This window comes from Lissotriton vulgaris, chromosome 9, assembly GCF_964263255.1.
Source record: "Lissotriton vulgaris chromosome 9, aLisVul1.2, whole genome shotgun sequence".
Classification (NCBI taxonomy): domain Eukaryota; kingdom Metazoa; phylum Chordata; class Amphibia; order Caudata; family Salamandridae; genus Lissotriton; species Lissotriton vulgaris.
The window spans coordinates 836,101,115-836,127,656 of record NC_141697.1 but is presented as its reverse complement, the minus strand read 5'-3'; the positions used below and the strand labels follow the sequence as shown (position 1 = coordinate 836,127,656).

At 44.2% G+C, this 26,542-nt stretch overlaps 1 protein-coding gene across 1 annotated transcript in view; it reads right to left on the bottom strand.

Moving 5' to 3' along the window:
- SCYL1 (SCY1 like pseudokinase 1) overlaps window positions 1-26,542 on the bottom strand; it is a 1,168,528-nt gene that overhangs the window by 776,355 nt on the left and 365,631 nt on the right. The window contains exon 6 of the mRNA XM_086938572.1: window positions 24,741-24,896. Coding sequence (XP_086794698.1) covers window positions 24,741-24,896 — 156 coding nt within the window. The remainder of the gene's footprint in view (window positions 1-24,740; window positions 24,897-26,542) is intronic.

The following is a 26,542-nucleotide window of genomic DNA, read 5'->3' as shown; positions in this document are numbered from 1 at the left end:
AATAACAGAGAATCCCCCACCGGCTTATACTACACCTGATTAGCACTTGATGTTGCTCACCGGTTGAGACCCCTCCCATTGATAATAAGAGATAACCCAACTATAGGCGACTAGCAGTAGCGCCAGGTAAGCCTTGCCCCTCAGTGCTAACTAGGCATGAAACTGCACACTCAAGGCATGTCTAACGAGCATTTCCCCACAGCACCCATCCCTCTGAACAGGTTGCATATCCCTGAAGTCCTGGCTCCAGCGAGGGCTGACGCTCGCCCCCATTAAAAGGTGACTGCCCCCTGGCACTGGCTCACTCACCAAGTCACTTGATCACAGAGCACCAGAAAGCAATAGAAGCATCCCTCTTGTCACCGCGCATAAATCACAAGTGTTCATGAATGACACCAATGTCACTGCGCCGTTTTTCAGCACTTCTCCACCTGTAAATATTTTTCTTAAAATTCACAATCACACCAACAAAGAATCGGCGAGTTCAAGTAATGAAATGGCCCTTTTTTGAATACTTAGAATTGTGCCCTGTTGAGAATTAAGCTCTCATGAACAATTTTTCTTTCTATGTGCTTAGGCCTTAAATCTGTGTTTATTTTTCCCTTCTTTTACAGGCTTTAATTTACTGCAGGCACTAACTGTATAAAACTGTCCTGATGATGATCCCATTGTATTATGAGCCCTTAGGGATCGAAACGTCGACGCAATTTGCAGTGTAGCATATTAATTAACATGTTTATTCGAAACTGTTGACACTGCAGGGTGAATTTGTTGAAACTGTATTTATTGTAACTACAAGTCACCTTCCGGCTCAAAAATTTCCCTCTTGCCTGAAAACCTTTTCCCTTGTTTTATCTCTTTCTTTCCGTTTTATCTCTTCTAAACTTTCCGGGATAGGTACAGGACTGTACCCTATCTTGCCACTACTTTTGGCCTCTCCATGGGCCAACATTATACTACGTCATTCTATGAATAAACTTACGTCCGGCTGGACGTTTTTCAAAAATATAGTACTGATTGTAGTCTATATTATTATCTGTTTGTGATATTGTGATTCCTTAGGACCCCTGTTCTTTAAAACAAGTTAAGTAACCCACGGTCCGAAGGTCCCTTACCGGGTTCCCTTGTGTCCAAAAATGATCTATCTCCATCATTGCACGCAGAATCACGGATCGACTCGATGCCCCTGATCAATGTTGTATCTGCTGTTGTTTATATTATGCGTTTAGGGGTTGTTATGCGCAGTATGTTTTCCACCTCCATGACCTGACATCACTCGGTGTCATCATGGAATGTTCTCTATCTATAAATGTGACGTCACCGTGACAGTCTGACAGTTGTCACCTGACTCTCACGGTGGACGCTGTTCTCTTTCCTGTGCCCAGTGGGCCTTTGGTATATTATAATAAATTTAACATTAATCCTTACTTTGTGGCTGTCCATCTATCCACACTACAATTGGCGACGAGGACGTTCGGACAAGAAAGGGCCCGCGGGTGAAGCACGAAAAAAGAAAACGGATTTGATTCAAGAAGTCCCCTATCGATGTGAAGGAAAGAAAGAGTAACAAGTATATATGCGCGGAGTAAGTACCCGTGATATGTTTGAAAGGCGCCGCCTGTGAGAGGAGCAACGCAGCGTGAGCATTATGGAGCGCTGCTAGTACGCTTAAGGAAAATGCAGCGAATGGCAATCAGTGCAGAATAAAGCGTCAGGAGACGAGTTGAATTGTGTGCGCTAGCTGAAAGACTCAAGCATTAAGCGGAGACAATCTAAACAGTAAAGCGCTGCTAAAATAAAGGCCGGCTGCATACCTAAGGATTTGGCGCGAGTCATGTTCCTGACAGGAAAGTTTTGAAGGCGCAAGAGATCACCTCAGCAGTGCGCGTGAAGCATGCTGGGATAGGTGATCAAGGTGCTCATTGGGCGGCCGCAGCATACGTCATCGAACGTGAGCTGCGTGCGGCCATTTTGAATGTAGTTTCCTCGAGATAAGAATTTAACGAGGCGAAAAGCAAAAACATCGAGCACTACGCGCAAGTGAGGATCCTATCAAAACGAAGGGAGAAATAAGTTCAGTAAGCATTGTAAACAAAAAAAAGGAAAGTAAACGGTGAAGTAAATGAAATTCAGTATAAAATAAGGCTTAATCTGCTGACAGGAATAAAGGAGTAATAACATAAAGGGAAACATTTAGAAAGCGCAATAAAAACTAAGGAGCACATTTAAAAGACAATAACCATTTGAATTACCAGATACAGAGTCATTTGAGGAAAACATGGCAGAAAGTAATAATATATGTGCACCTCCTCATTTTCTGGATGAACCTGGGAAACTCACAATGAAATGGAAAAAATGGGTTAGAGCCTTTGAAAATTACATCGTGTCCATTGATGGAAAAGCATTTGATGCAGAGAGAAAGTGTTCATTGTTGTTTGGGTTACTAGGAAAAGCTGGGCAAGACATTTTTGACAGCCTGCCCGAATATGAAAATCCCCCTGGGACTTTTATACCTTTAAACGAGTATCAGGAAGCCTTAAAGAGGTTAGAGAAACAATTTGATGAAGAGAATAACATTATGGTGGCAAGGCATAAATTTGCCCTAAGGAAACAACAAGAAGGGGAAACTGTTGATGAATATATTGCGGATGTATGACGTTACAACGCATACTTTTACAACGCCTACCTTTACAACGCGGTTTTTACCACGCATACCATTACAACGCATAATGCTTTTAGGCGCTGGATAGTGAATAGTTTAATTTACTATTCCAACTCCAGTCCCCGTGGATAGTAGGGAAGGTTATTGGATAGTAAATTAACCTATTCCCTTTCCTAGAGCGCCCCACAGAGCAATGCGTTGTAATAGTTTGCGTGGTAAAAGTTGCGTTGTAATGGTAGGTCGTTGTAAAAGTTTCGTTGTAAAGGTTGTATACCATATATTGCGTGTTTAAGAATCCTTGCTGTAGAATGTGAATATGAAGAAATGACCGATGTATACATAAGAGATCAAATTGTTTTAAATTGTTATTCAAAGAAAGTTCAAGAGAGGTTATTGGCGTGCAAGAGACCAACCTTGCAAGAGGTTATTGATATTACAAGGGGAATTGAGAGATCACTAATATCCACAAAAGAGCTGTCACTCACAGGAAATAACACAAATGTATTTTATTTGCAGGACAAAAAGAAAAGTGAAAGTAAGGGTCAGGAGAAAAATTGGGGTGAAAGAAAGTGAGGAGGTAAGCAAATATGCTGTTTCAGATGTGGGTCTGCAGAGCACTTAGCTGATTGCAAGAGCTGCCCCGCTATTGGTAAAAAATGTGTCAAGTGTAAAAAATATGGTCATTACTCTACCTTATGCAAAACAAAAAGAATGATGAACCTAAACACTATAGGAAGTTTTGATGAGGAAATGTGTACAAACATTGTTCTGTATGTTGAGATGGTGGACGGTAAAATAAAGGGTCCCATTGGGGATGTAAAAATTGGAGAGGTCGAGCTGAAGTTCACCGCGGATTCTGGGTCTCCCATAACAACTATTTCAGACAGCCTGTTTAATGAGAGATGGCAAAACGTTGAGCTGTCTGAATCAGATGTTAACCCAAAAGCATTTGGGGAGTAAGAAAGAAATATGTTGGGTTATTTTATTGACACCGTTTGTTTCAGAGGGAGAACAATCGAAACAAAAGTCTATGTGGCAGAGAAGGGGAAAATATTAGTAGGATGGAGAGATCTAGCCCAGTTAGGTGTAGTTTTAAAACCTGGAGCCAAAGACCCAATCGTTTTGAGTGAAGAATGGGTGAACAGTGTGTGTGTAGAGGAAGGAAATGTTGACTTAGAAGTAACTCTTGACAAACATAAGGATGTATTCAAAAATGAAATAGGATGCGTCAAAGGTTTTAGTCATGACATTAAACTGAAAGAGGGAGCCATACCATGTAAACATAAAGTGAGAACCATACCTTTGTCTATAAGGAAAGAGTTGAAGGAGGTACTAGAGAAACTAATAGAAGAAAGAGTAATTGAGGAAGCAGATGAGTCAGAATGGGTTTCTGCCATTGTTGTGTCCAAGAAAAAAAAAACTGGGGACATTTAGGTTATGTGTAGACCTGAGGTCGCTCAATAAAAATATAATTGTAAATTGCCATCCTCTGCCGAAAATTCAAGACATATTACAGTCAGTATCAGGTTCAAAATATTTCTCGTTAATTGACTTAAGGGCAGCATATCACCAGGTCTGTCTATCTGAGAGGTCTAAGAAATTGACTACGTTCATCACACCATTCGGTGCATATAGGTATGTACGACTCCCATTTGGATTGGCATCTTCCTCTGGTGTTTTCCAGAAACTAATGGACAACCTGTTTGGGGGAATGAAAGGGGTAGAAGCCTTTCAAGACGACATTCTTCTGCATTCTGAAACCGAGCAGGATCACTTGAGATTAATTGGAAAGGTGTTGGAGGTCCTCAAAAAGAAAGGCATGACTGTCTCAAAGGACAAATGCAAATTCATGACAAATAAAATCGAATATCTGGGACACGTTCTAATAGCAGAAGGCATTAAACCAAAAGATGATCTTGTAAAAGCCATAAGGGAGGCCCCGGAGCCTAAGGATAAGGAAACTCTAAAATCGTTCCTTGGCCTCAGTGAATATTATGCTAAGTTTATAAAGAAATATGCAGAAAAGGTGGAACCACTCAGGAGAATGTTAAAAAAGAATTAGTATTTAAGTGGACAGACGAGCAAGATCAGGCTTTTAGATCAATCAAAGAGGAAATAGCAAATGCAGCTGCCCTGAAGCCATATGACCCAGAATTGGAGAATACAGTAACTGTGGATGCCAGTGCTGAAGGTATCGGCGCTGTGTTCTGTCAGAAACAGGGAAATAATGAGAACACCATTGCCTTCATATCGAGGAGGCTAAATGAGACTGAGGTCAATTACAGCACAATTGAAAGGGAAACTTTGGCGTGTGTATGGGCCGTCCACAAGCTTAAAGACTACCTATGGGGGAAAAGATTTACTTTGGTCACCGACCATAAGCCACTGATATACATGATAGACGGCGAAGGTAGAGGCAACGGCAATGCCAGCTCAAGACTGATAAGGTTGATGTCAAAACTACAAGAATTCAATTTTAAAATAATGCACATAAAAGGGGGCAAGAACGCCAGAGCGGACTGCTTGTCCAGATTGCCCATACAAAGTCAAAAAGAGGAGGGGCAGGATGACACAGAATGTGTAGTAGCGCTCATTGATGCAACAAAAATGTGTGAAGGATCAATATCGGAAAAAGAATGGCAGGAGAGTATGACAAAGGATACTGTACTAGAAAAAGTGTACTCATATGTTCGATCCAAGTGGCCACCCATAAGGAACATGCAGAGCGAGCTGAGAAATTATCAGAAAGTAAGTGATGAATTAACATTGGAAAATGGGTTCTTAAAAAGAGGTGAGGTCTTTGTGCCGCCACATGGACTCAGAAAAAAAATTGTAAGGCTGGCACATAGAGGACATCCAGGTGTCACTGCAACCAGGAACATCATAAGAATGCATTATTGGTGGCCTGGGGTGGACAGTGAAATAAGAAATTACATAGACATGTGCGAACAATGTTTAAAGTCAGATAAACATTGGAGGCTGGAAAAGAACAAATTGCAGATTGTTGAGATCCCAGATGGACCCTGGGCAAAAATAGCAATTGACTTTGCAGGACCATTCAATTTATTGCCAGACGAAAGCAAATACTTGGTAGTGTTAACAGACTACTACTCAAAATGGGTATGCTACAAATTTGCGAATGTAGTAACAACTGAAGTAGTCATAAAATTTTTTAGAAAAGTCTTCGACAAGGAGGGTCAACCTAAGGTCCTGGTGTCAGACAATGGTTCACAATTGATTTCCCATATGATGAGAGTTCTTAGAAAATTCTGGTATTGCTCAGGAAAAAACACCACTGTATAGCCCTAAGAGCAATGGTCAAGTCGAAAGAATGAACAGGTACTTCAAGGAAGGGATACAAATGGCCATTGCAAACGAAATGGATGTGAAAGTTTATAAGAATGAAAATAAACACCTACAACAATACTCCAAATGAGACCACTAAACAAACTCCATTTTTCTTGATGAGAGGTAGAATCTGTAACAACATCATGACACCTAAAATAGATGGATGGGGAGGAACCAAGGTCGAATCGACAGAAATATGTGATGAGGAGCTCAAAGTAAAAGAGAACATAGAGAATAAACAAACGAAAGCCAAGGCATACTCTGATATGGTAAACAGGGCGAAGGAGAAATGTGTGATACCAGGCGATTGGGTATTAGTAAGGAAACCTGGATCTGTAAGCAAAGGAGAAACAAAGTTCAGTAAACCAATGAGGATCTGTAAGGCTTCAAGTGGTGCTGTGTTTATAGAAGGTGAAGGATGGCGTAGCAAAGACGATGTAGTAAAACTGAAACAGGGACAGGAGAAAATAATGAGGAAAAATGAGGAAAAGGAGGAAGGGAGAGGTGACGACAGTGTGCTTGAATGGGAGGACATACCTGAATCCCTTAACCAGTCACATGCTGATGCCAGACCTAGTTGTTCGCCACAGTTAGGAAGAAGGTCTAGCAGTGCATTTAATGAAAATGACGACACGGTTCTAGCACGGGAAGAGCCCATGATGTGCCCGACTGAAAGAGAGGCTAGTTCCTCAGCAGCATTCATGGGAGACAGTTCACATGCACCTTCGGGGGCATAACATCCAGAGGGGGTAGAGTTGTCAACTTACCAAAAAGATTTCAGGACTATGTGATGGAATAGAATCTGTTCTATTAACAATATGAAGGAAGGGAGATGTTGTATCTGCTGTTGTTTATATTATGCGTTTAGGGGTTGTTATGCGCAGTATGTTTTCCACCTCCATGACCTGACATCACTCGGTGTCATCATGGAATGTTCTCTATCTATAAATGTGACGTCACCATGACAGTCTGACAGTTGTCACCTGACTCTCACGGTGGACGCTGTTCTCTTTCCTGTGCCCAGTGGGCCTTTGGTATATTATAATAAATTTAACATTAATCCTTACTTTGTGGCTGTCCATCTATCCACACTACAATCAATCAGCCTTGTCTGCCTCATTCCCATTTGGCGGGAATTTTATCCATAACTATGCTTGTCCTTTGTACTCTTGCTGTCATCGTACCAAAACAGAGATACGGACGCTCCTCTGTTTGAACGACACTCGGGGTAAGGCACAGCGCGTACATTCCTATTATACGCACCCGTAGTCTGTTTACTTCAAACACTCTACAGATAGAAGACCATTTAAACTAAGGGCTTGTCTTCTCCTTTCCACTGCAGCGCATATCCCATCACTGTATTATCCGGTCCTGCAGCCCGGCCAGCCGCATCCACATGCAAGAACAGTTCGGCTTTGCCACATATGGAGCGTTCTTTCACGCACACCGGTAAGTGCCTATGGCATTCATTACCACCTTAACTATCATAAATCTCGCAGCACTTTATCTACAGCGGTACTTTCCTTTTCCCTTATACAGTGCCTTACCTATCCGATCCCTGAGTGCTCACACATTGCCGAGTTTTTTGGGCCGACTCCACCAATTCATCTGCCTGCCTATCACTACCTTCACATGGGGTAAGTGCTTCCAATGATCTGTCCTCCGCCTTGTACCCTTAATCAGCGATGCAATTTTGCGTCAACTGATCACTGTGTATTTTTCCCATTATTTTCACAGCTCCCGGCTGGGTTCCCTGTGAGGTCTTTTCATTTCACTATACTCACGGTTTCACAGAGTCACTGCTTTCCACAATAGGCAGTGCAAGCCTCCCTGACATCCCCACCAACCCTGTACATTGCCATTGTGCATAAACTCATTTATAAGTATTTTTATTACTCCACCGGAACCACGGTTTCCTCACTAAAGGCCCGATGTAGGTAATTCTAATTTACCACTTCTAAAATACCGACTCATACCGATTCGGTATTTAAGAAGTGGTAAATTAGAGGGGGGGAAATGTAGGTAATTCAGAATCTGTAAATACCGAATCGGTAAGATTCGGTATTTACCGATTCTGTAAATACCGAATCGGTATCCCTCATTGATGCCTATGGGTCTTGAAGCCCATAGGAATCAATGTGGAATACCGAATCGGTATTTACCGATTCGCTAAGTTCCGAATTTTGCAAGGGTGCAGGGGGTGTCACTTTGACACCCTCTAGCACCCCAATTCCGGAATTGTGTGCCATGTGGCACACAGACATGCCCTAAGGGCATGTCTGTGTGTCACATTGCACAGGTGTGCATGCACAGATGTGCATGCACACCTGTATTCGGTATTTTACCACCCAATAGGATTGGGTGGTAAAATACCGAATTGGACTGGCCTTTGGGACTCAGAAGAGTCCCACCTACATATGGAAGTTACCGAATAGGTAAAAATACCGATTCGGTATTTTACCGATTCGGTAAATTTACCGAATCGGTAAATTAGGCCCCCTACATCAGGAATGACCATTTACCGGTCGGTAACGGACAAAATCGTCTGTTACCGGTCGGTAAATGGCCACCTACATCTGGCCCTAATTCACTTACCCAGGCTCCCTGTGAGTAGGGTTCCCTTGTTCTTTGTTCCTAGCTGTTCAAAGTGGGGCTGCATATTAACGTCAGTAGGGCTAAAAGTGACCCCCGGTCCATACTTTGAGAATCCAAGTTGTATAACACGCATTCTCAAAAAAATTATAGCTGAGTCCACCTGGAGTAAAGACTGCTTTTCTTTATTTCCTGGACATTGATTGGCTGAGAAGAGCTAAACCTATTTGTGTGGCAGCCATCTTGTTCTAAAATGATGTGTAGGGATGACCAATGAATCTCACTAGCTGACCTGTATGCATATGCCAGAGATCATTAAGGGCCAGATGTGGGTGAACCATATTTACTGACTCTGAAATACCGAATTTTACCGATTCGGTATTTCATAGTCAGTAAATATGAAGGGGGGAGATGTAGGTATTTCCAGATGTGGAAATACCGAATCGTTTGAATTCGGTATTTACCTATACGGTAATTACCGAATCGGTATTCCCTATTGATACCTATGGGCTGTGAAGCCCATAGGAATGAATGGGTAATACCGATTCGGTAATTACCGAATAGGTAAATACCGACTTTTGAAAGGGGGCAGGGGGTGTCACTTTGACACCCTCTGGCGCCCCAAAAATAGGCATGTGCGCCATGTGGCACACAGACATGCCCTAAGGGCATGTCTGTCTGTCACATGGCTAGGTGTGCATGCACACAAGTGCATGCACACCTGAATTCGGTATTTTAACACCCAATTGGATTGGGTGTTAAAATACCGAATTTACCGATTCTGTAAAATAATGCCCCTACATACCATTTCTGTAATACCGGTCGGTAACGGACGAAAATACCGATTTTCGGCCGTTACCGACCGACCTACATCTGGCCCATAGTGTATTCTTCTAGCAGTCGGGTAAAGTGCTTACTGCATGCTGTGGGTCACCCGGGCCCCAGGTGTATGTATGTCTGTACTGGAGTCTCGGTGTGCTCGGGAGTTAGCAGTCTGTTTGCCCCTCTCGGAGTACACGTCTGTCTGAAGTCAAGTTCTGTGTGTGCCCCTGTCTCTATGTGAAGTGGAAGTCTGCGTGGGTTCTTGTCTCTATGTGCACCTTTCCGGATTGATCTCGCAGTTCTCTGCGTAAGCTGGGCTTGTAACCGATTCATGTTAAAGTGTGATTAACTTGGGACGGTAGAGGTTCGCCTCCAGGTGTCTTCCCCTTTTATCCCTCCGCTATCCTTCTCACTCCAAGTAACAGACTAATATCCACCACTAAAAATGACCTCATATTTCACCATATTAATTCACCACTAATCCTTTATAGGCTTCCTGAATAGCGTGCGTCAACAAGCGATACATAAATACAAACCTTTGTCCTTCTGCTATCATTCCAAATCCAAATAACTGACTAACCTATCCACCACTTAAAATGTACTTGCATGTTTGACTATACTAATTCAACACTAATCCTCTATGGGTCCCGAGTAGCGTGCTACCCGCCGAAAAAGCACTTCGACGCCTCGTCAGGGGTAGTAAGCGCTATATAAATGCAATTACAATACAATACAGTATAAATGCAATTAATAACTTTTCCATTCACAAATTTTAACACTATTTGTATTTTACATTACAATAATTTTAATACATTTTTACAAAACTTAAATATAAAAAACAATCATTTATAAGGCCATTTACTCAAAACAATGTCACTGCGAGACTTATTGCATTGTAAATGCTTGTTTGAGGGTAGAATCTGATTGTGCTTGCAGCTATCTGGTTAACATCTTGCAGATGTGGCATTTTTTGGCTCTTCCCCAATGCCATTTATTTTTCTGTCATCTCTAGTTAGCTTGGGAAGGTTGCGTCCTCTTAGGGTACAGCAACTTCTGAACCCGGGCTTTTGTGAAGTTGTAATCCTGTCCTGCACAATTTCATGACCTTCACATATGCATTTCCATGTATTCTGTGAGATATCTTCATTTTCCTTTTAGTGCCTAGGAGTCTCCATGCAGCTATCAGTCGAGGTACTTTAAATCAGGTAAGTGTTGGGTAATCAGTCACACTGATACTCAAATTCTCCCTTGTTCGCGGCTCTCTAGGCTTGCATTCATGATGTAGGCCCCTGTTCCAGTCTTACATTTGATTTGAGTCCTGGTGGGGTAGTGGTCTTTGGCCTAATCATGAGAATGACCTTGTTCCGAATGTACGTCAGCCAAGTCTCCTTTATGTTAATGCTGTGGGCTCCCACTGTTCCCACAAAACACCAGCCGACCGCTTTCTTTTCCCAGGATGGAGGCCAGGCTGAACTCCAGTCTAGTAGCTCATTTTGCCTAAGCCTATAGGTAATTACTTTCTTTCAATTAAAGGTTATCTCATGCTCCTTTGCTAATTCTGATGCAGTCTCCTTCACTAACATATTCTGTATATTGGTAGGGGCAACCTCCCTGAGCCTGTCCTTTTTTTTTTTGCTGGGTCGAGATGTCTAGGATGGTCCTCAATTTCGCGATCGCACTGGGGCAAGGCATAAAAAAGGTTGGCTTATTTTAGTCTACACCTGATCGTTTAAAATGCCTCCTGCACAAGTCTCCCTGGGTGTGATCGTCACGGGGACCCAGAGTCCTCGTGGACCAGAGGCCCCCGCACTGTGCCCTAGAATTCTGGTTGAGCCGCTTCTTCATCTCTATGTGTGATCAGAAGTAATGATCTTCCATGAGCCATTCGCTTTTACAAAGATTTTACTGATGCTCTTCTCATTCTTGTCATGCCCGATATCATACTAGGGACTTAAAGGTAGTTTTAATCCCATTGCCCTATTATCTACTAGGGACTTATAGGCTAGGTCATGCCAATAATAGGTGTACCATAATGGAGATGTGTGTTGTTTCTCACACACACACACACACACACCTCAGAGTCAGTTACGACTGGTATTAGTCATCCAAAAATGAGGGTGCACAGGGTACACAGGATGACTTTGCAACAAACCCCAATAAAGGACTGGAGTGCTGGTACACCACAGGAAACCTGGAAGCATTGCGACGCAAGGACTCAGCAGAATTCCCCTCATTTAATAGGTGGAAATAGGAAATAACTCACAGGAAATTAGGTTGTCATGTTGGACTGGGAAGGTTCCATAGACAATTAAGTCTCTCATCTAAGATTGGGCAATGTAATCTATCCCAGAACTCCTCACTAGAGGATTTGGGGAAGAAGATGCTCTATGAGCCACCAAAGCGGTCTCTTACCATGTGCCCAGAACGAAGACTGACAACCTAGAAGACACAGGATGGATGGCTGCATTAAAGTAAGTGCGCTGATGAGCTGCGGCCGTGGTGTTCATGAGGTCTCTCCCATGGTCAGTTTTGCTCCCGCTGGAGCATTTAATCCCGTCCAATCGTCATGGCCTCAGCTGTGGGCTGGACGCAACAGTGTGCTCTCCACCAGAAGCTCCGGGTTTATTTGGGAATTGACAGATAAATTGGCGGACTAAAACTAGGGCATGAACTGAGAAGGCATGCTAGCAGGACTGTTCACTGGGACGGTAGCCCTTCCAATTAATCAAAAATTGCAACTGCCCATGATAAATAAGAGAATCCCAAATTTCCTGGGCTCCATATTTGACTACATCATCGACCAAAATAGGAGGAGGCAAGGAAAATAAAAAACAAAAAATATCAACTTGGTATGGCTTCATTTGAGATGTGTGAAAAACAGGGAAACAGGGTGGCTCTTCCAACAAAGAGGCAACTGCACTATGTAGGCAACTAAATTGATGATCTGCACAACCTTAAAGGGCATATATAATTAGGGTTTTAATTTACTGTGGGAAAGATGAGGAGGTAAATACTTGGAGGAGACCCAGATTTTATCCCCAATGAAGTAGGGAGAAGAGATGCAGCGGGTATCAGTGTAATCCTTCATTCGTTTTTTATATGTCTTAAGATCATGTGAAATCTTTCGTAGAACAGCATGCAGCTGTTGGACAAAACTCTGAAACTCAGAAGGAAATGCCTAAGGATGCAGACATGAAGGAAGAAAAATTTGGTTGATTGAGTGACACTATGGATGGAATTATTATAGCAAAATTCTGCTAAGGACAAAAAGGATGACCAATCCGCTGCTACATACTAGATTGCGAAACCCTACCGGACTACTCCTCCCTAGATGACCGATTGTTGCTTAACCCCATGATAGACAAAGCATCATCCCTAACCTACTTAAAGATAATAAACAACCTTCCCGACACCCTAGGCCCATTAAGAGCAGCATGGGAATCTGACCTGGGGCTGCTGAAAGACGACACTGGCAAGAAACAATCCACAGCCCCAGAGAGGTCGCCATACGGGCAAGATTTACGCGGATCCAGCTTAGAGTCCTCCACAGATCATATACTCCTTGATTGCTCCATCACAAATTGGGCTTGTTAGACTCACTGCGTCAGGGGGTGTGGAAGGACAGGTACCGTCTATCACGTTATCTGGGAATACCCCGAAATCCAAAGCTATTGGACTTGGGTGGCTAGAGCAATGTCTGAGATGCCAGATATACACATACCCCTAAATGCTCGCTGGCATTTAGTAAGCGTCACGGGCGAGACCAGGTGGCCCACACACACAAAAACCTGGCTAACACTGGCTTCAGGGGTGGCAAAGTGCAACATAGCAAGGTTGTGGGGGGCACATGAACCAGCAAAGCTTTCCAACTAGAAACAAGATCTGGACTGGTGCCCTCAAGCAGAAAAAGCTATACATCAAAGTAGAGGTTGCCCCAAAAAATGGGATAAAGTATGGGTCCATGGGTAAAGTATAGATCTTAGATGGGTGAAAACAGGAACCCAGGGGAGATGGAATGCAACTGCCTCACAACAACACAATTGTCGGGCCGATGGTTCTTCGTTAACACATGCAATACTGTACCCTTGCTCTGGGCACTGCCAACTGCATTGATGTTTGATTATGGATTGTAATGACGGTATCTGTTCAATAAAAAGAACGATTACGGGGCGTGGCTTGGCGTGCCAAGATAGCGGTCGCAATCTAAGAGTGCTCCGGACCCCTCCAACATCCGCGCCATGATCCACTAATCCCGGCAGCCATCCATCCTTCATTCCAAAATCCAATGGTGTGCCACAACTAAGGGATTATGCCTGCAGCTCACATTCCCCGTTAAAACCCTGCATTTCTATGTCAGCCGACAACGCGGCATCACCGCTTTTCAACATGGCGGTGCCCACCCTCCAGATTGTGCCGATCTAGCCTGCTGCACCAAGAGGGGACTGCGACCCGCATCCGAGCGGCTGGAGGCTGGGGACTAGTGAAGAGACCGGAGACTTGGCGGTGCAAGAGGACATACATGCGTGGCGGATCTGCTGCCGCTCCACCGTGGCCAGGTGGGCTGGCCGGCTTCGTGGCCTATGAGGGAGGCCCTCCTTCCCAGCAGGAGCCTGGGATCGCAGGCCATGCGGGCCTCAGCTGGCGCTCCACGATCTTGCCCCCTGCCTGGCGACCAACACCGGTGGGAGTGCGACTCAGTGGTGCTTGGTGACCCAGTGAAAATCTGTGGGAGGAGCCTATGAGGTCAGCAGCGGGCCCCTGCGAGCTGGGGATTGAAGGTGAAGTGCTTAGCCATTGGCAGAGCCCTCGCGGGCCGTGCTGTGAGAAGACCGCTGTATCGGTCACCATTTCGGGCTGATTACCGGTGGTGCAGCCGGGGGCCGCCCCCCTCCCGCTGGCCTTCTTATCCCCTGCACTTGAATGCTGACTGGTAGCGCCCCGATTCACTGGAAGGGACTTCTGAGGCTCCTGCAGTACGGGGTGAGTGCGTTCCCTGCATGCCGTGGGCTGCGCGGTGGAATCGGCTGCATCTATCGAGCAGCGTGGTGGCCTCTGTGAGGGGCCCCGTCCACCACACCCCCCTCTCTCTCTCCCGCTCCTGTGGTGTCTCTTCCGGGCCTACCCGGCCGTTAACCATCTGGGCCCGCGCTGCCTGGTCTGAGCTACTTTCCGCGTCCTGCCCGGTATCCTGGGCTGAGATCTGGGCCCTACTGCAATTCCGGACCGGACGGCTGGTGTTTGGCCTGTCTCTGTGGGGGCCTCAACACAAGATGGAGTTGCGGTGTGTGTGCCACTTCGACTGCTACTTTGGGCGGCTGAAAGGAGGACCACCGTGGTGTCTCTGGCTTTCCCCCTTCTCCAGATCGGTGGTGCCCCAACCGTAAGGGCGCGTCCTCAGCAGTATGAGATCATCCTTCTACCCGTGATACCCGGTGGTGGTGGTGGGGTGCTGGGGCTCAGCTGGAGCGGCACTCCCGGCCGGGGCTGCTTGCTGGGCGGTGGAACCGGCTGCATTCATTGAGCAGCGCAGGGTCCTGGGTGAGGGCCCCCTCCACCCCTTTCACATGCTCCAGCAGGGCCTCCATTGGGCCGTGCCAGCCACCGAGCATCTGGGCCTACGCTGCCTGCCTTGCCTCAATCATGGCCCATACTCCGGCATACAGGCACAGAGACTTTTCCGCCGCTAGCTCTCGGAGCGGTCTACTGTCGCTCACCCTGGGAGTTAAACACCCAACATTGATCACAGCTTTTGTAGAGGTGGCCATCCCTGGATCCGAGCCCTCAGACCCAGAAGACTTTGGATTCATCAGCAGGGACACGCCGCCGACCACGGCTGACAGGGATCGCTCTGGACCTGCCCTGACCCGGATACTCCACCAGTGCACACTCATCACCCGCCATGGGGAAAGATCAGGGCCCTAAATCCTAGGGCACCCATACACAGACCAAAATTGACCAGTACACCAAAATTGACCATGACCCTGCTGGGCAGGCCGGAGGCAGACCTCCTCCCCAGGGTAACGACTTGGCTGCTATCTTGCAGGCAATCAGTGGCTCTGAGGCTTCGGTAGAAGGAAAGATTGGCGAGGTTATGGTGGACATGTCCCTTAGTCGGCAGGATCTGCGCAACGCCACGGCGTGCTTCAAGGAGGCAGAGTCCAGCTTATCTGCGGCAGAAGACGACATACATCAATTAAAAAAAGCAGGTGGCTCACTAGCAGTCACATACCAAAGAGCTTCACAGGCATGCTGAAGATGCCGCAACAACCTCCTTCTGGTGGGCTTCCCTGAAGGTGTTCAGAAAGAACAGACGTCCGCCTTCATCAAATCATGGCTCTCCTCCTGCATGCTTTTTTAATTTTTATGAAAATCTTTTTATTGTAAAATATGCTCCAGTAAGATCACATAGTGGTCGGCAGTATTAATACATTGATACATAAAATACATCATCATACATATTGCATGTCGTCATCACGGCCAGCAGGGCCCAACTACGAATGTCCGGTGCCCATATCTTTGAAATTCCTGCTAGCGAGCACCACTTCGTAGTAGAATGTCCCCCTCTCCCAAACCCAACCTACTCCCGCCTCCTGCATGCTTAAGGATGCACTCTCTGCATGGTTCGCAGAGGAGAGAGACCATCAGTCCCTTGAACCTAAGCCACCACTCGGGCCCCGCATCGTTCCATCATATCCCGGATCCTTAACTTTGAAGGACAGGGACACAATCCTGTGTGAGGCGCGATCCCTGGGACCCCTTAAGTTCCAAAATCAAACCGTCATGATTTTTCCCAATTATACCAAGGAGGTACAAGACCAACGTTGCTTGTACACGGAAGTAAAGAAGAAACCGTGGACTCTTTGCCTTCAATATCGACTCCTATTCCCAGCCCGCCTTCATGTCATCTTTCATGGCAAGACAGTTCTCCGACTCGCCCCAGGCGTTGTGGAAGTGGTTGTCGGAGGAGCACCCTCTTGGAGCCCAGCGGGACTCGCCTCCGCGCCTCTGGGCCCTCGGCTCGCGGGCCCCGATCTCCCAAGCAGCATCGCCGAAGGCGTATACAATCCTGCAAGGGACATCAGTCTCCCAAGGAGGCACCCACATCGTCGAGTCTGGCGGCCTGCGGACCCAGAGGCTCCCCTCGCCCCCGGGATCCCCATCTCGTCACAGACACCACTTGACCAGCGGCTCATCTGGGGGGAGGGCCTCTCCCATCGGGACTTAGTAGCCCAATCATCTAACAACCCCTGGAGGTGGGACCGTGATCAGGGAGGCCACAGCTGCCTCTGAGTTTGATATAGGTTAGGTGCTTTGTCATTCAACAAATTGAGGGTGCAGGTAAGTGGTTCCTGAAGCCTGTGCGGGCGGTGACCCCACCAACACCGTGAAGCCATGTGCCCTGAAACACCACCTACACTCCGCGACTATCTGTCTCTACACGCCGCAAGGAACTGTTCCATGACTTTCCTATCGACCAGTCCTGCAGTGCTCTGATGAACTTGGGCCTTCTATAGCCCCATCCGGAGACACATCTTTACCGACCCTGCGACAACAAGCACCAAGGCAGATTTGTTGCTCCAATCTACTCACTTCCCTGCCGAGATACTGAACATCCGTCTATAAGGAGGGGTCCTGCACGCAATTCAACCTGAACGTTCTAGTTTGGTTACCTTTTTGATGCAAATGTGACAACAGATGCTTCAATTCTCGAAGTGTAGGGTGGGGGAAGGGTCAGGAAAGGGGGTTGGGACCGTTGTCCCATTGTTGATGTTTGTTTGATGTTCTGTCTCCCCAGCCTCTTTAATGCACACTATCTTATTCCCACCTATCACCTACAAAGCGCAGCTATAATCGCTGTCCCGCGCCCGCGCCAGACCCCATGTGCGCCCATTGCTAGCCAAGGGGTGGTGAATCTTTGCGACTACCATGACTTGCTCAGTCGTTCTGGGTACCTCCCTCCGCACACTGTCCTGGAATGTCAACGGGCTCGTAGATAGGGTCAAACGATCTGCTGTCCTGCGCTAAGCCGAACACCTATTTGCTGACGTACCCCTGCTTCTCACTTGGTAGGGAACCACTGCTCCTTCCTGGCACGGTACGGGTACAACAGAGTATGCCTTTTAGGGTTTTCCCGGGGGGTGGCCATCCTTCTAAGGCTTAATCACCCCTTTGTGCTCACACAGGTCACTCATGACCTTCAGGGGGGATTTGTGGCTCCATGCTGGACGTTGGGTGGGAACCCCCTCCCAAATCCCTATACATTTAACGAGGGATTGCTACGATTGGCAATCCACAATACCCCTCAGGCGGAAACCATTCTAATGCTTATGAATCTGGGTCGCCCTCCTCCTCGACCTCACCTGGTCATTCAACATAACTCCACTAGTGAAAAAAGCTAAGGAGGACATCTGCAAATGGCAGACGCTCCACCTAAACCCTCTGGGGAGGGCCGCACTGTTTAAAATGATGATTCTCCCCAGATTCCTCTATGTGCTTCAAAACACCCCCTTCTGCTTCCCACGGACTTGGTTTCGGGAGCTGGACCGCGCAGCCACCAAAATCCTTGGGGGAGGGGGGAGATCAGAAACGGGAGATTTACTGAGGGCCATGATCAGAAACAATAACCCTCTGCAAACCACGTAAACGAAAAATTTCCTTTATAAAGATCTGTGCCAAAGAAGAGGCAGAGGGGGATTTCAAGTGGGCAGTGAAATGTCCTATCTGTGAAAAAAAGTTGACTGTGACCATAATGATCGGATTCCCTTCAGAAGTATGCACTGCAGTAATGAAGTCAGTAGCGATGGTGTACTAAGACTTTGGTGGTATGGGTAGAGGTTGCAAGAGGCTGTAGGAATGAGAATTAGCAGCTGAGCATGGCTAGGACAGGCCCCAACACAGAAATCAGTATCACTGCAAATGGATCACCACCAAAAGGATCCAAGTAAGAGTTCCAAAGTGGGCTTAATTCTCCCTGTGACCAGCTATCTGAGAATCGGGACACATCTTGAAAACTACTGCTCTCCGGTCTTTGGATGGTATAAATAGGTCTTTCCCTTTAAAGACAAGAGTGCCTTTTTTATGCATTGACCCAGACATAGTTTCCTACTTTTTCCTATTGACTCAAGAATAAATGGCTCAAACCACTTCAAGGAATGATTGAACAACTCCTATGATCCTTTGTGTAGGAAGGACATATTGACCAAAATTTGACGGCGTTTCGGGATATCTTTGTGAGAGAGAATCAGCAGTTTTTTTTTAGGACCATAATAAGAGTGATAATGAAGTGATATTGGTTGCAAAAGTAAGCTCAGCCAGCTTGTAGACTATTCCTGTACTGCATTTTCCTGAGACATCCAATATCTCGGTCAGAGGCATCAGTCTCAACAATAACTTTTTAAGTTTGATCGGGGTGGTACAAGATCGAAGCTTGAGTAGAGGCCTACTTCAGTGCCAGAAAGGCTTCCTCAGCTTTGAAGTCCCTATTAAAGCTGCAGATGATCATATCTTTTTTAAGTACATGGGTGATATTGCAGGTTAATTAAGCAAAGTTATCAATGAGCTGCCATTAGCAAGTGCTCATTTCAACAAAGAATTGTGTCTCTTTGATGCTAAAAGTGTAGGGCTAATCCAAAATGGCTGATACTTTACTAAATCCATAGAGATGCCAGTGCTCTTTATTCAAAAAACCCAAGAAATCTACTGCAGAATGGTCACATTCACATTTCTCAAGCTGACAACAGAGTTGGTTTTGGTGGAGTCTAGATAGCACTTGACTGACGTGCTTGTGGTATAATAGAGGATCTTTGGAAAATACGAAGACATCGTTGAGGTATCCAATAACAAATTGATTCAGCGTGTCAGAAAATACGTGATCCATAAAGCAGTGCAAAAATGGAGGGTGCACTACTTGGGTCAAAAGACATTACGCAATATTTAAAGTGGCCTAACGGCCAACGAAAGGCAGTCCTTCACTCGTCAGCCTCTTTTATTCGGAGATGGTAGGCTCCACGGAGATGTAATTTGGTGAATATTTTGGCATTTCTCATAGACTCTAAAATGTCCTTGATAAAAGGAAAAGGATAACTGTTCTTTAAGGAGATTTTATTTAATCCTCTAAAGTCTATGTAGGGTCTAAGTTTTTTGGGGGGATCAAAGAACAGTGATGCTCCGGCAAAAGAGGAAAAACATGATATTAGGCCATTGAGCAGATTTTATGAGAGATACTGCCATAGGGTCCCCCTTTTTAGATTCTGACAGAGAATACACTCTTCCAAAAGACAAAGTGGCTCTGTCGCACAATAAAACTCTCAGTGAAGAGTTAAAGATATTTTTTTGTGGTTTCTCAAAAAAGTCAGCAAAAGAACCATATTGAGCCAGAATTCCCGGGCAAAGATTTATCATACTTGAATCTTGTACGGAAACATTTTCCTTCAGAGTCTAATGGTCCTCTGAAGAATAAAAATGTTTATGGCTGAATTGGGAAGGTAAGGAGATAGCTCTAGTTTCACAGCTGATATATGGGTTATGTCAAGTTCACCAAGGAACACCCAGAACAGCTGTATGATTAGGTGAAGGAATGAGATCAAAAATACACTGTTTCCCGATGATTGCTAAAACGTCCTTCTCAAAGGCATGGCCATTTTTGTGGCTGGCTTTAAATTTAAGGGGTTACCATCAATGGTCTGCCCTTGGTCTCGAGATTTCCTTTTAATACTTGGCAAGTTCTTGTTTCTAGCCCAGGTCTCATCTAGGTTCAAACTGCATGCTCCACAATCTAATAATGGCAGGATTCTTTCTCTTTCTGTCAGGGAAATCCAAATACACTAGTAGAAGAAAAAGCAGAGCACTGTATCACCTGAAACTCCAACGAAAGATGCTGGAGATGTTCCCATCCTTCTCCCTTCTACAAAGGATGGGACCTGGCATTTCCTGAAGGCCTGCGAGGACAGATCGGGCAATCACAGATCAGATTTTCAGGGGATCTGCAAAACATACGTAGGCCTTTCGTTCAGCAAGTTTCTTTTTCGGTACCAGAAAGAGCACCCGAGCTAGACCTATTATGTCTTTGTTGGAGGTTGAAGCAGGTTCTTCAGGAGGAACTTCCATCCCCGAAATGAAAGTCTGGATCCACCAAGGCTGGCATATGGTCATCTTTCTGCTTGCCGTTCTAATGGTCTATTAAGGTGGAGAAAGATTCTGATGGGGCAGCATTGAAAAGCTCATCCCTTACTTCTTACTTGAAGCCTCGATGGAAAAGAGTTATCAGAGTTAATTGTACCCATGACATCTAGTTGCTAGCTGATTGAAGGGGGTTATGTATGTCAATACATCTTTATTACCCTACTAGATTTCACAGAGAATGTTTTCCTTAGATTATTCCACATATGCTCTTTCAAACAGTTGTTTAAAGGCAGACCAGAATATTTCATAATTAGTGAGACTGGAACAACTAAAGGAGTCACCCAAGCTAACGCTGGTCCATATAACGCACTAATTAAATATCGCCCCTAGACCCGGTCTTGCAAAAACTGAGCAGGGCAAAGTCAAAAGTGAATTGACTTCTTTCATTTATTTTAATACCCTGAGAACCGTTGGGTGGTTGGCGATATCATGGGAACATCCGAAACTTTAAATATTAGGGCTTGCATAAGCCAAAAATGTTCATCTCTAAATTGTTTTAATTCTTGCATCTGCTGCTGAACCATCTGAACTAGGGTATGGGACTGATCTACCTGCAAACTGTCATGGAGCTGTTCCCTAGTACAGAGTCTTTGACTGGTGAAGGAACCGTATACCCAGATCTGCACGGTTTTCGACAGCCAGACATATGTGCGACCTCTTTCAGTAGCCATGTTGCTGCCGACACAGACGCACGTAGGCAAAACATTGCTTTCAGAAAATGGTCCCTGCAGTAAGGAAAAACCAGAGGGCAAAAAACCTCTAAGATGACTTCAAGCCGCTATGTGAACTTCAAACCAGGATTCAAGACAGCGATAGAAATGAAGGAGCCAGACAGATGGGAAACAACAAGAAATATGAAGATGTGGCCCAAGGGGTAGGGCGGTCAACCTCAAATCTGGGGAACCAGGTTCGACTGTAGGCAAGGACGCGCAACATCCTGTGATTCTAGGCAAATCACTTCATATCTCCGTGCCTAACAAAAATGAATGTGTCCTCATGTAATGCAACTGGTACTTGTGTAAAGCGCTCCGATATCTGATACCTTTGGGTCAAGTTCGCGCAACATAAAACTCCAATTAAAAAAACAAAACAATCTGAGGAGAACTCCAAGAAAGGACTGGAGTGCACCACAGGAAACCTGAAAGTGTTGCGATGCAAGGACTCACTTGGATTCCTCTTCATAATTAGAGAGAAACCGGAAATACCCCACCGAAAATTAGGCTGCCATGTTGAATTGAGAAGGTTCCATAGGAATTCATGGAGAGACATAATCTTGGACGGGGCAGTGTAATATATCCTAGAGCTCCTCACTAAAGAATTCCTTTTAAAAAAAATATTTTTATTGGAATAGTTCATCATAGCCATAAATACATACATACATCGAAGTATATAAAAACACCAGCTTCCATTCTTATATTATGTATTAATTCTTACATGTGATTCTTATACAGAATCAACCAAATATGTTTAAGAAAAGCCCCATTTAGTATAATTCATATATATGATTTCACATAAAGATAAAAGCTCTTAGCCCAGAATCTCCAATACCTTGTCAATATGACCCAGATCTTAATGCATATCTTTTTTTCTGACTCACTAAAGGACTCATGGAAGAAGACTCCCTATGGAGACACCAAAGCGGTCTCCTACTATGTCCCCAGAAGGAAGACTGGTGTCCCAGAACACACCGATAGGCTGGCTCCCTTAAGGTAAGTGTGCTAAGGGACTGCAGCAACTTGCCATTGTTCTCGCAGTCTCTCCCGCGGTCAGTTTTGCGCCCGCTAGAGAACGGGCCACGGGCGGCATGCAACAAGTTGCTTCTTAAATCTTTGACCCACCCTGCCTGCAGTGAGACTTTTCTGCTTCTTCAACTATACTGGAGTCCTCGTCATCTGACATCCCAAAATCTTTGATGAAATGCCGTTAAACTTGTGCCATGACATCTTGCTGCCAGAACTGCTTTTTTCTAGTTTTACCAGTCTTAAATTGGAATTAGGCACAGGCTCCACATCCCTAAAACTTGCAGGCACAGATTAGATTTTAGACTAACTGTGTTGGCTAAGACAACATTTAAAGGGTGTCTTTTCCATCATACTCTCTGTTGAGATATATAAATGACCCACGGGTACAGTAGAACACCCATTAAAAAGTGTCCTTCCCTCCCATGGTCAAAGCACCATAAAAAGCATGTCTCCTTTGAGTTTTTGCCCTCAAACTTGGTTTCATTGTGTTCTACTCCTCTACCTTCGGGCATAATCTTCCTTTTCATTTATGCTCTCTACTTCAGTTCTTCTGTCAACATTCTTATCAGCTCCAAGTCTTTATGCTGCTCTTCAACTACCCACAACATTCCACACACAGCACTTAGTCGTGCTTCCAAGTAGGACAATGGAAAAAATAATCTGAAGAAGTTAACTACTTGAGGCATTGTGGGCTTACGCTCAATGTCATAATGAGCAAGCATACCTTCTTCCATGGTCAGATCTCAAAAGTGAAAGTTATGGGTATAATAGAGAAATTGATAGATCCAATGATTAGCTGGCAGAATAAATCACAACATGAAAAGAAAAAAAATCAAAGTACCCAAACCATAAAATATGCGAACTAAAGAACTGTACAGTATGGCTCACAAGACAGTCAAGGTTTACAGGGCAACTGCACATCTTTTAGAAAAACAAAAAGCTCACAAATTATTTCAATGCAAGTATCCCAATGTACATCGATAGGACAAATAGGATAAAGACATTCATTTGGACAAAAACACTTTCGAATTTTGTCACAACACATGAACGAAAAGAGGAACACTGTATTACTCCTCAAACCCATAGTTAAAATAATCAACAGTCATTAAAACTGGAAAGTACATACCTCTAAAGAATAAGATCATAAACAAACTCACACTACCCAGACCATTTTTTGACGGTCAACTCATAAACACAGAAACTTACCTATTTGGAATACTCAACCCAAGAGATCTAGCCACCTTCACAGATCATCGAACCACAAATACAATGAAGTTTGGAAGTGGCACAGCCACATAAAATGCAGGAAATACTGACACGGACGTATAGGAATACTAACCTACTGAATCCTAGGTACACTGTTGTATCACTGGTCAACTACATTACAACCCAGATAAAGTGGTCATACACCCTGGAACCATATATAGACAAATACACATATCAACATCAAACCAAAGGCATATACAAGGAATAGATCTATAACTACACACAAAGATAGGAAAACAGCAAAACAAAGGAACAGCTTAAACAAACACATACACACAGACTCATGAAGAACAGTCATCTGGTGACCAGAGAAGCATAGCCTAACACAAAAACGGTAGAAGCAGAGTCACGCATGAGGAGAAGCACCATCAGATACAAGGGCCGGAGAAGCACAATCAGATTCAAGGGCTGCAGAAGAATATGCACACAAATTGGATGGGAAGAGTCTTTACTTTATAATCTTTATTCGGCATTAGAAAACCATAAAAGTACAGTTTTAAAATAACAATAATATGTATATATAAACTAGTTCAATTACAATTCATTGAGCCCCAATTCCACCCCCACATTTTGCATTTATTTTCGGGGCACTCCTTTCAGCAGATCCCTCTTCTCTCTCTTAGTTTATGGGAAGAGTCACATTTGAGAAGCAGAGAAAACGTAAACCTCAAACTGGAAAAGCACTGTTACAATGAGCAGAGAAACACAGTAAAACTCAAGGACATAAGTTGACTAACCATCACAGTACCTTCTCATTAGAATCTGAGTAAGATTTGGGTAAGAGAAGCAATACTAAACTCAAGGGGCAGAAGATTCAAGTAATCAAGTGCCATTAAAAACCACAGACAGGAAAAATAGTATGACAAAGATGAATAAACTGACAGCTCAAGTTTACCAGCTCAATAGATGATTTTCTACCCTGATCCAGGCTTTTAACATTAACAATTCAGGCTTTAAGAATGGATTTCAATTCAAATACATGGCCTGACCAGTTACTCGTGCAAGGACCTGAGAAATTTGAGCACTCTGAACTTATCCATGAACTAATAGTCTGAAAACAACCTTTGGAATGCTTTGTCAATGGAAGTTCTGTCCGAGAAATGGGTGGTCAATCTAACAATACATACCTGAATCTCTTCCAAAAAAAGGTTGATTTCCACAAAGGTGTTGCTCATGAATCCACTGGGACTGCAACAGTTCTGAAGAAACTTGGCAGGATTTGGGCGAATTTTGGGATTCGCTCCTACTAGCTCACAGTAATGTGGAACAAGAAGCTTGGGTATCTGAAGAATCAAAAAATAAACACAGATTTTAAAAAAGGCCTAATCTTTTCAAATCAGATATCCTACTGTGCAAAATCAAAAAGTGAATCCTTTTTTGTAAAGGATGCCCTTATTCACATATGTAAGTTAAGTTTCAGTCTGCAGGAATCACATGCAAGCAATAGTAAAAGGACCAAATATTAATATAGCACTCCTTCAGTATTAAAAAGCCTGTACTATCTGTAAATGCAGTCGAAACTAGTGGTTTATAATTTGGACCTTCAAAACAATTTTGGCTGGGTTATAATTTGGACCTTCAAAACAATTTTGGCTGGGTTATAGATTATATTATAACTCGTTTGCTGGATTATACAATAATGCAAATGTGAATTAAAGCAGTCTGATTAGCTCGTCGTGAGTCATAAATATTTTTCTCAAGACATCGAAGGGCCCAAATAAGCAAGCATTACACCCTCCTTAGAATACGCGACATTCCCAGTAGAGTGGCGTACGCCTGCTTTTTCCACAAAACCTCTGAAACAGTGTTTGCAGTTAAGAGAGTAGATCCAGAAACACAGCTTAAATGTACTGCTTGCCTTAAAAAATAAATCCTTCTCAAACACCTACATAAGATTCATTTAAAAAAAAAACTCAAACCCAATCTAACTGTCTACATTTTTTTCCACTGAGAACAATCTTCATCCATGTAACAACCTCAAAGATTTTTTAAAAATGACCTCCCGCTATCAACCTGTGCCTTATTTAACTAGCCCTTTACACCGATCATTGACATACAAAATCAAACTGATCTCAACACTTTGATAGGAAGCAGGTCAAAACTCAGACCCTTATTTCAGAGGAAGCAAGAAAGGAGACAGTTTCATTGTACAGTGAAGAAAGCAGGGAGGGTTGAGTATGGATAGCCAAAGGTACAGAGTCCCACAGAGACGTTTCTACTGACAGGGAGCCTTTAACGGACGTGATGCCACAAATTTGACTATCCAGAATTATTCCTTAGTTTTGGGTTGAAGGGGCGGGGGCGAGAGGGAAGGTGTGTTAATGGTTGTTTAAGTGTATGAAACTGTCTAAGGCATGTCGGCACACAAACCAGTCTTCTACTAACATTACCAATGGCAAATCTGTGGTGCGTATCGAGAGAGATGTATGTAGTCTTTGGTGCTCTCCAACTGGACCAGTCTCTAATTCTAGCTGATCTCAAAATCTGAGTCAGAACTGTAGCATGATCAGTAATAATGACACTGTCAATATTTTAGGAGTTTTATATAAAAAGAATGAAACCTAAGTACATGAAGTATCTCACAAGCATGGCTAGCAATAAAGAACACAATTCATACGTACAGAGAACTTGGTAAAGTTCAATGCAAAATCCGGCACAGATTTGCCTTAACGGCGAATGGGGTATCCTAGTTACGGAGGGTATAGTAAGTCATTTTACAGGACTTTAAATGAAGAATTTCATACATTACTAAGCTTATACATGGTTCTCAGGATATGAATAATAGGATATGTACCAATAAGGAACAAACAAGAAGAAACATTTTACCATATGACACATTTGAGAATTCTCTTATAATACTTCTACACTGAATTTTAATTGACTTATCATGGGGGACTGCCTTGGGCTGGATTGTGCACTGTCAATACCC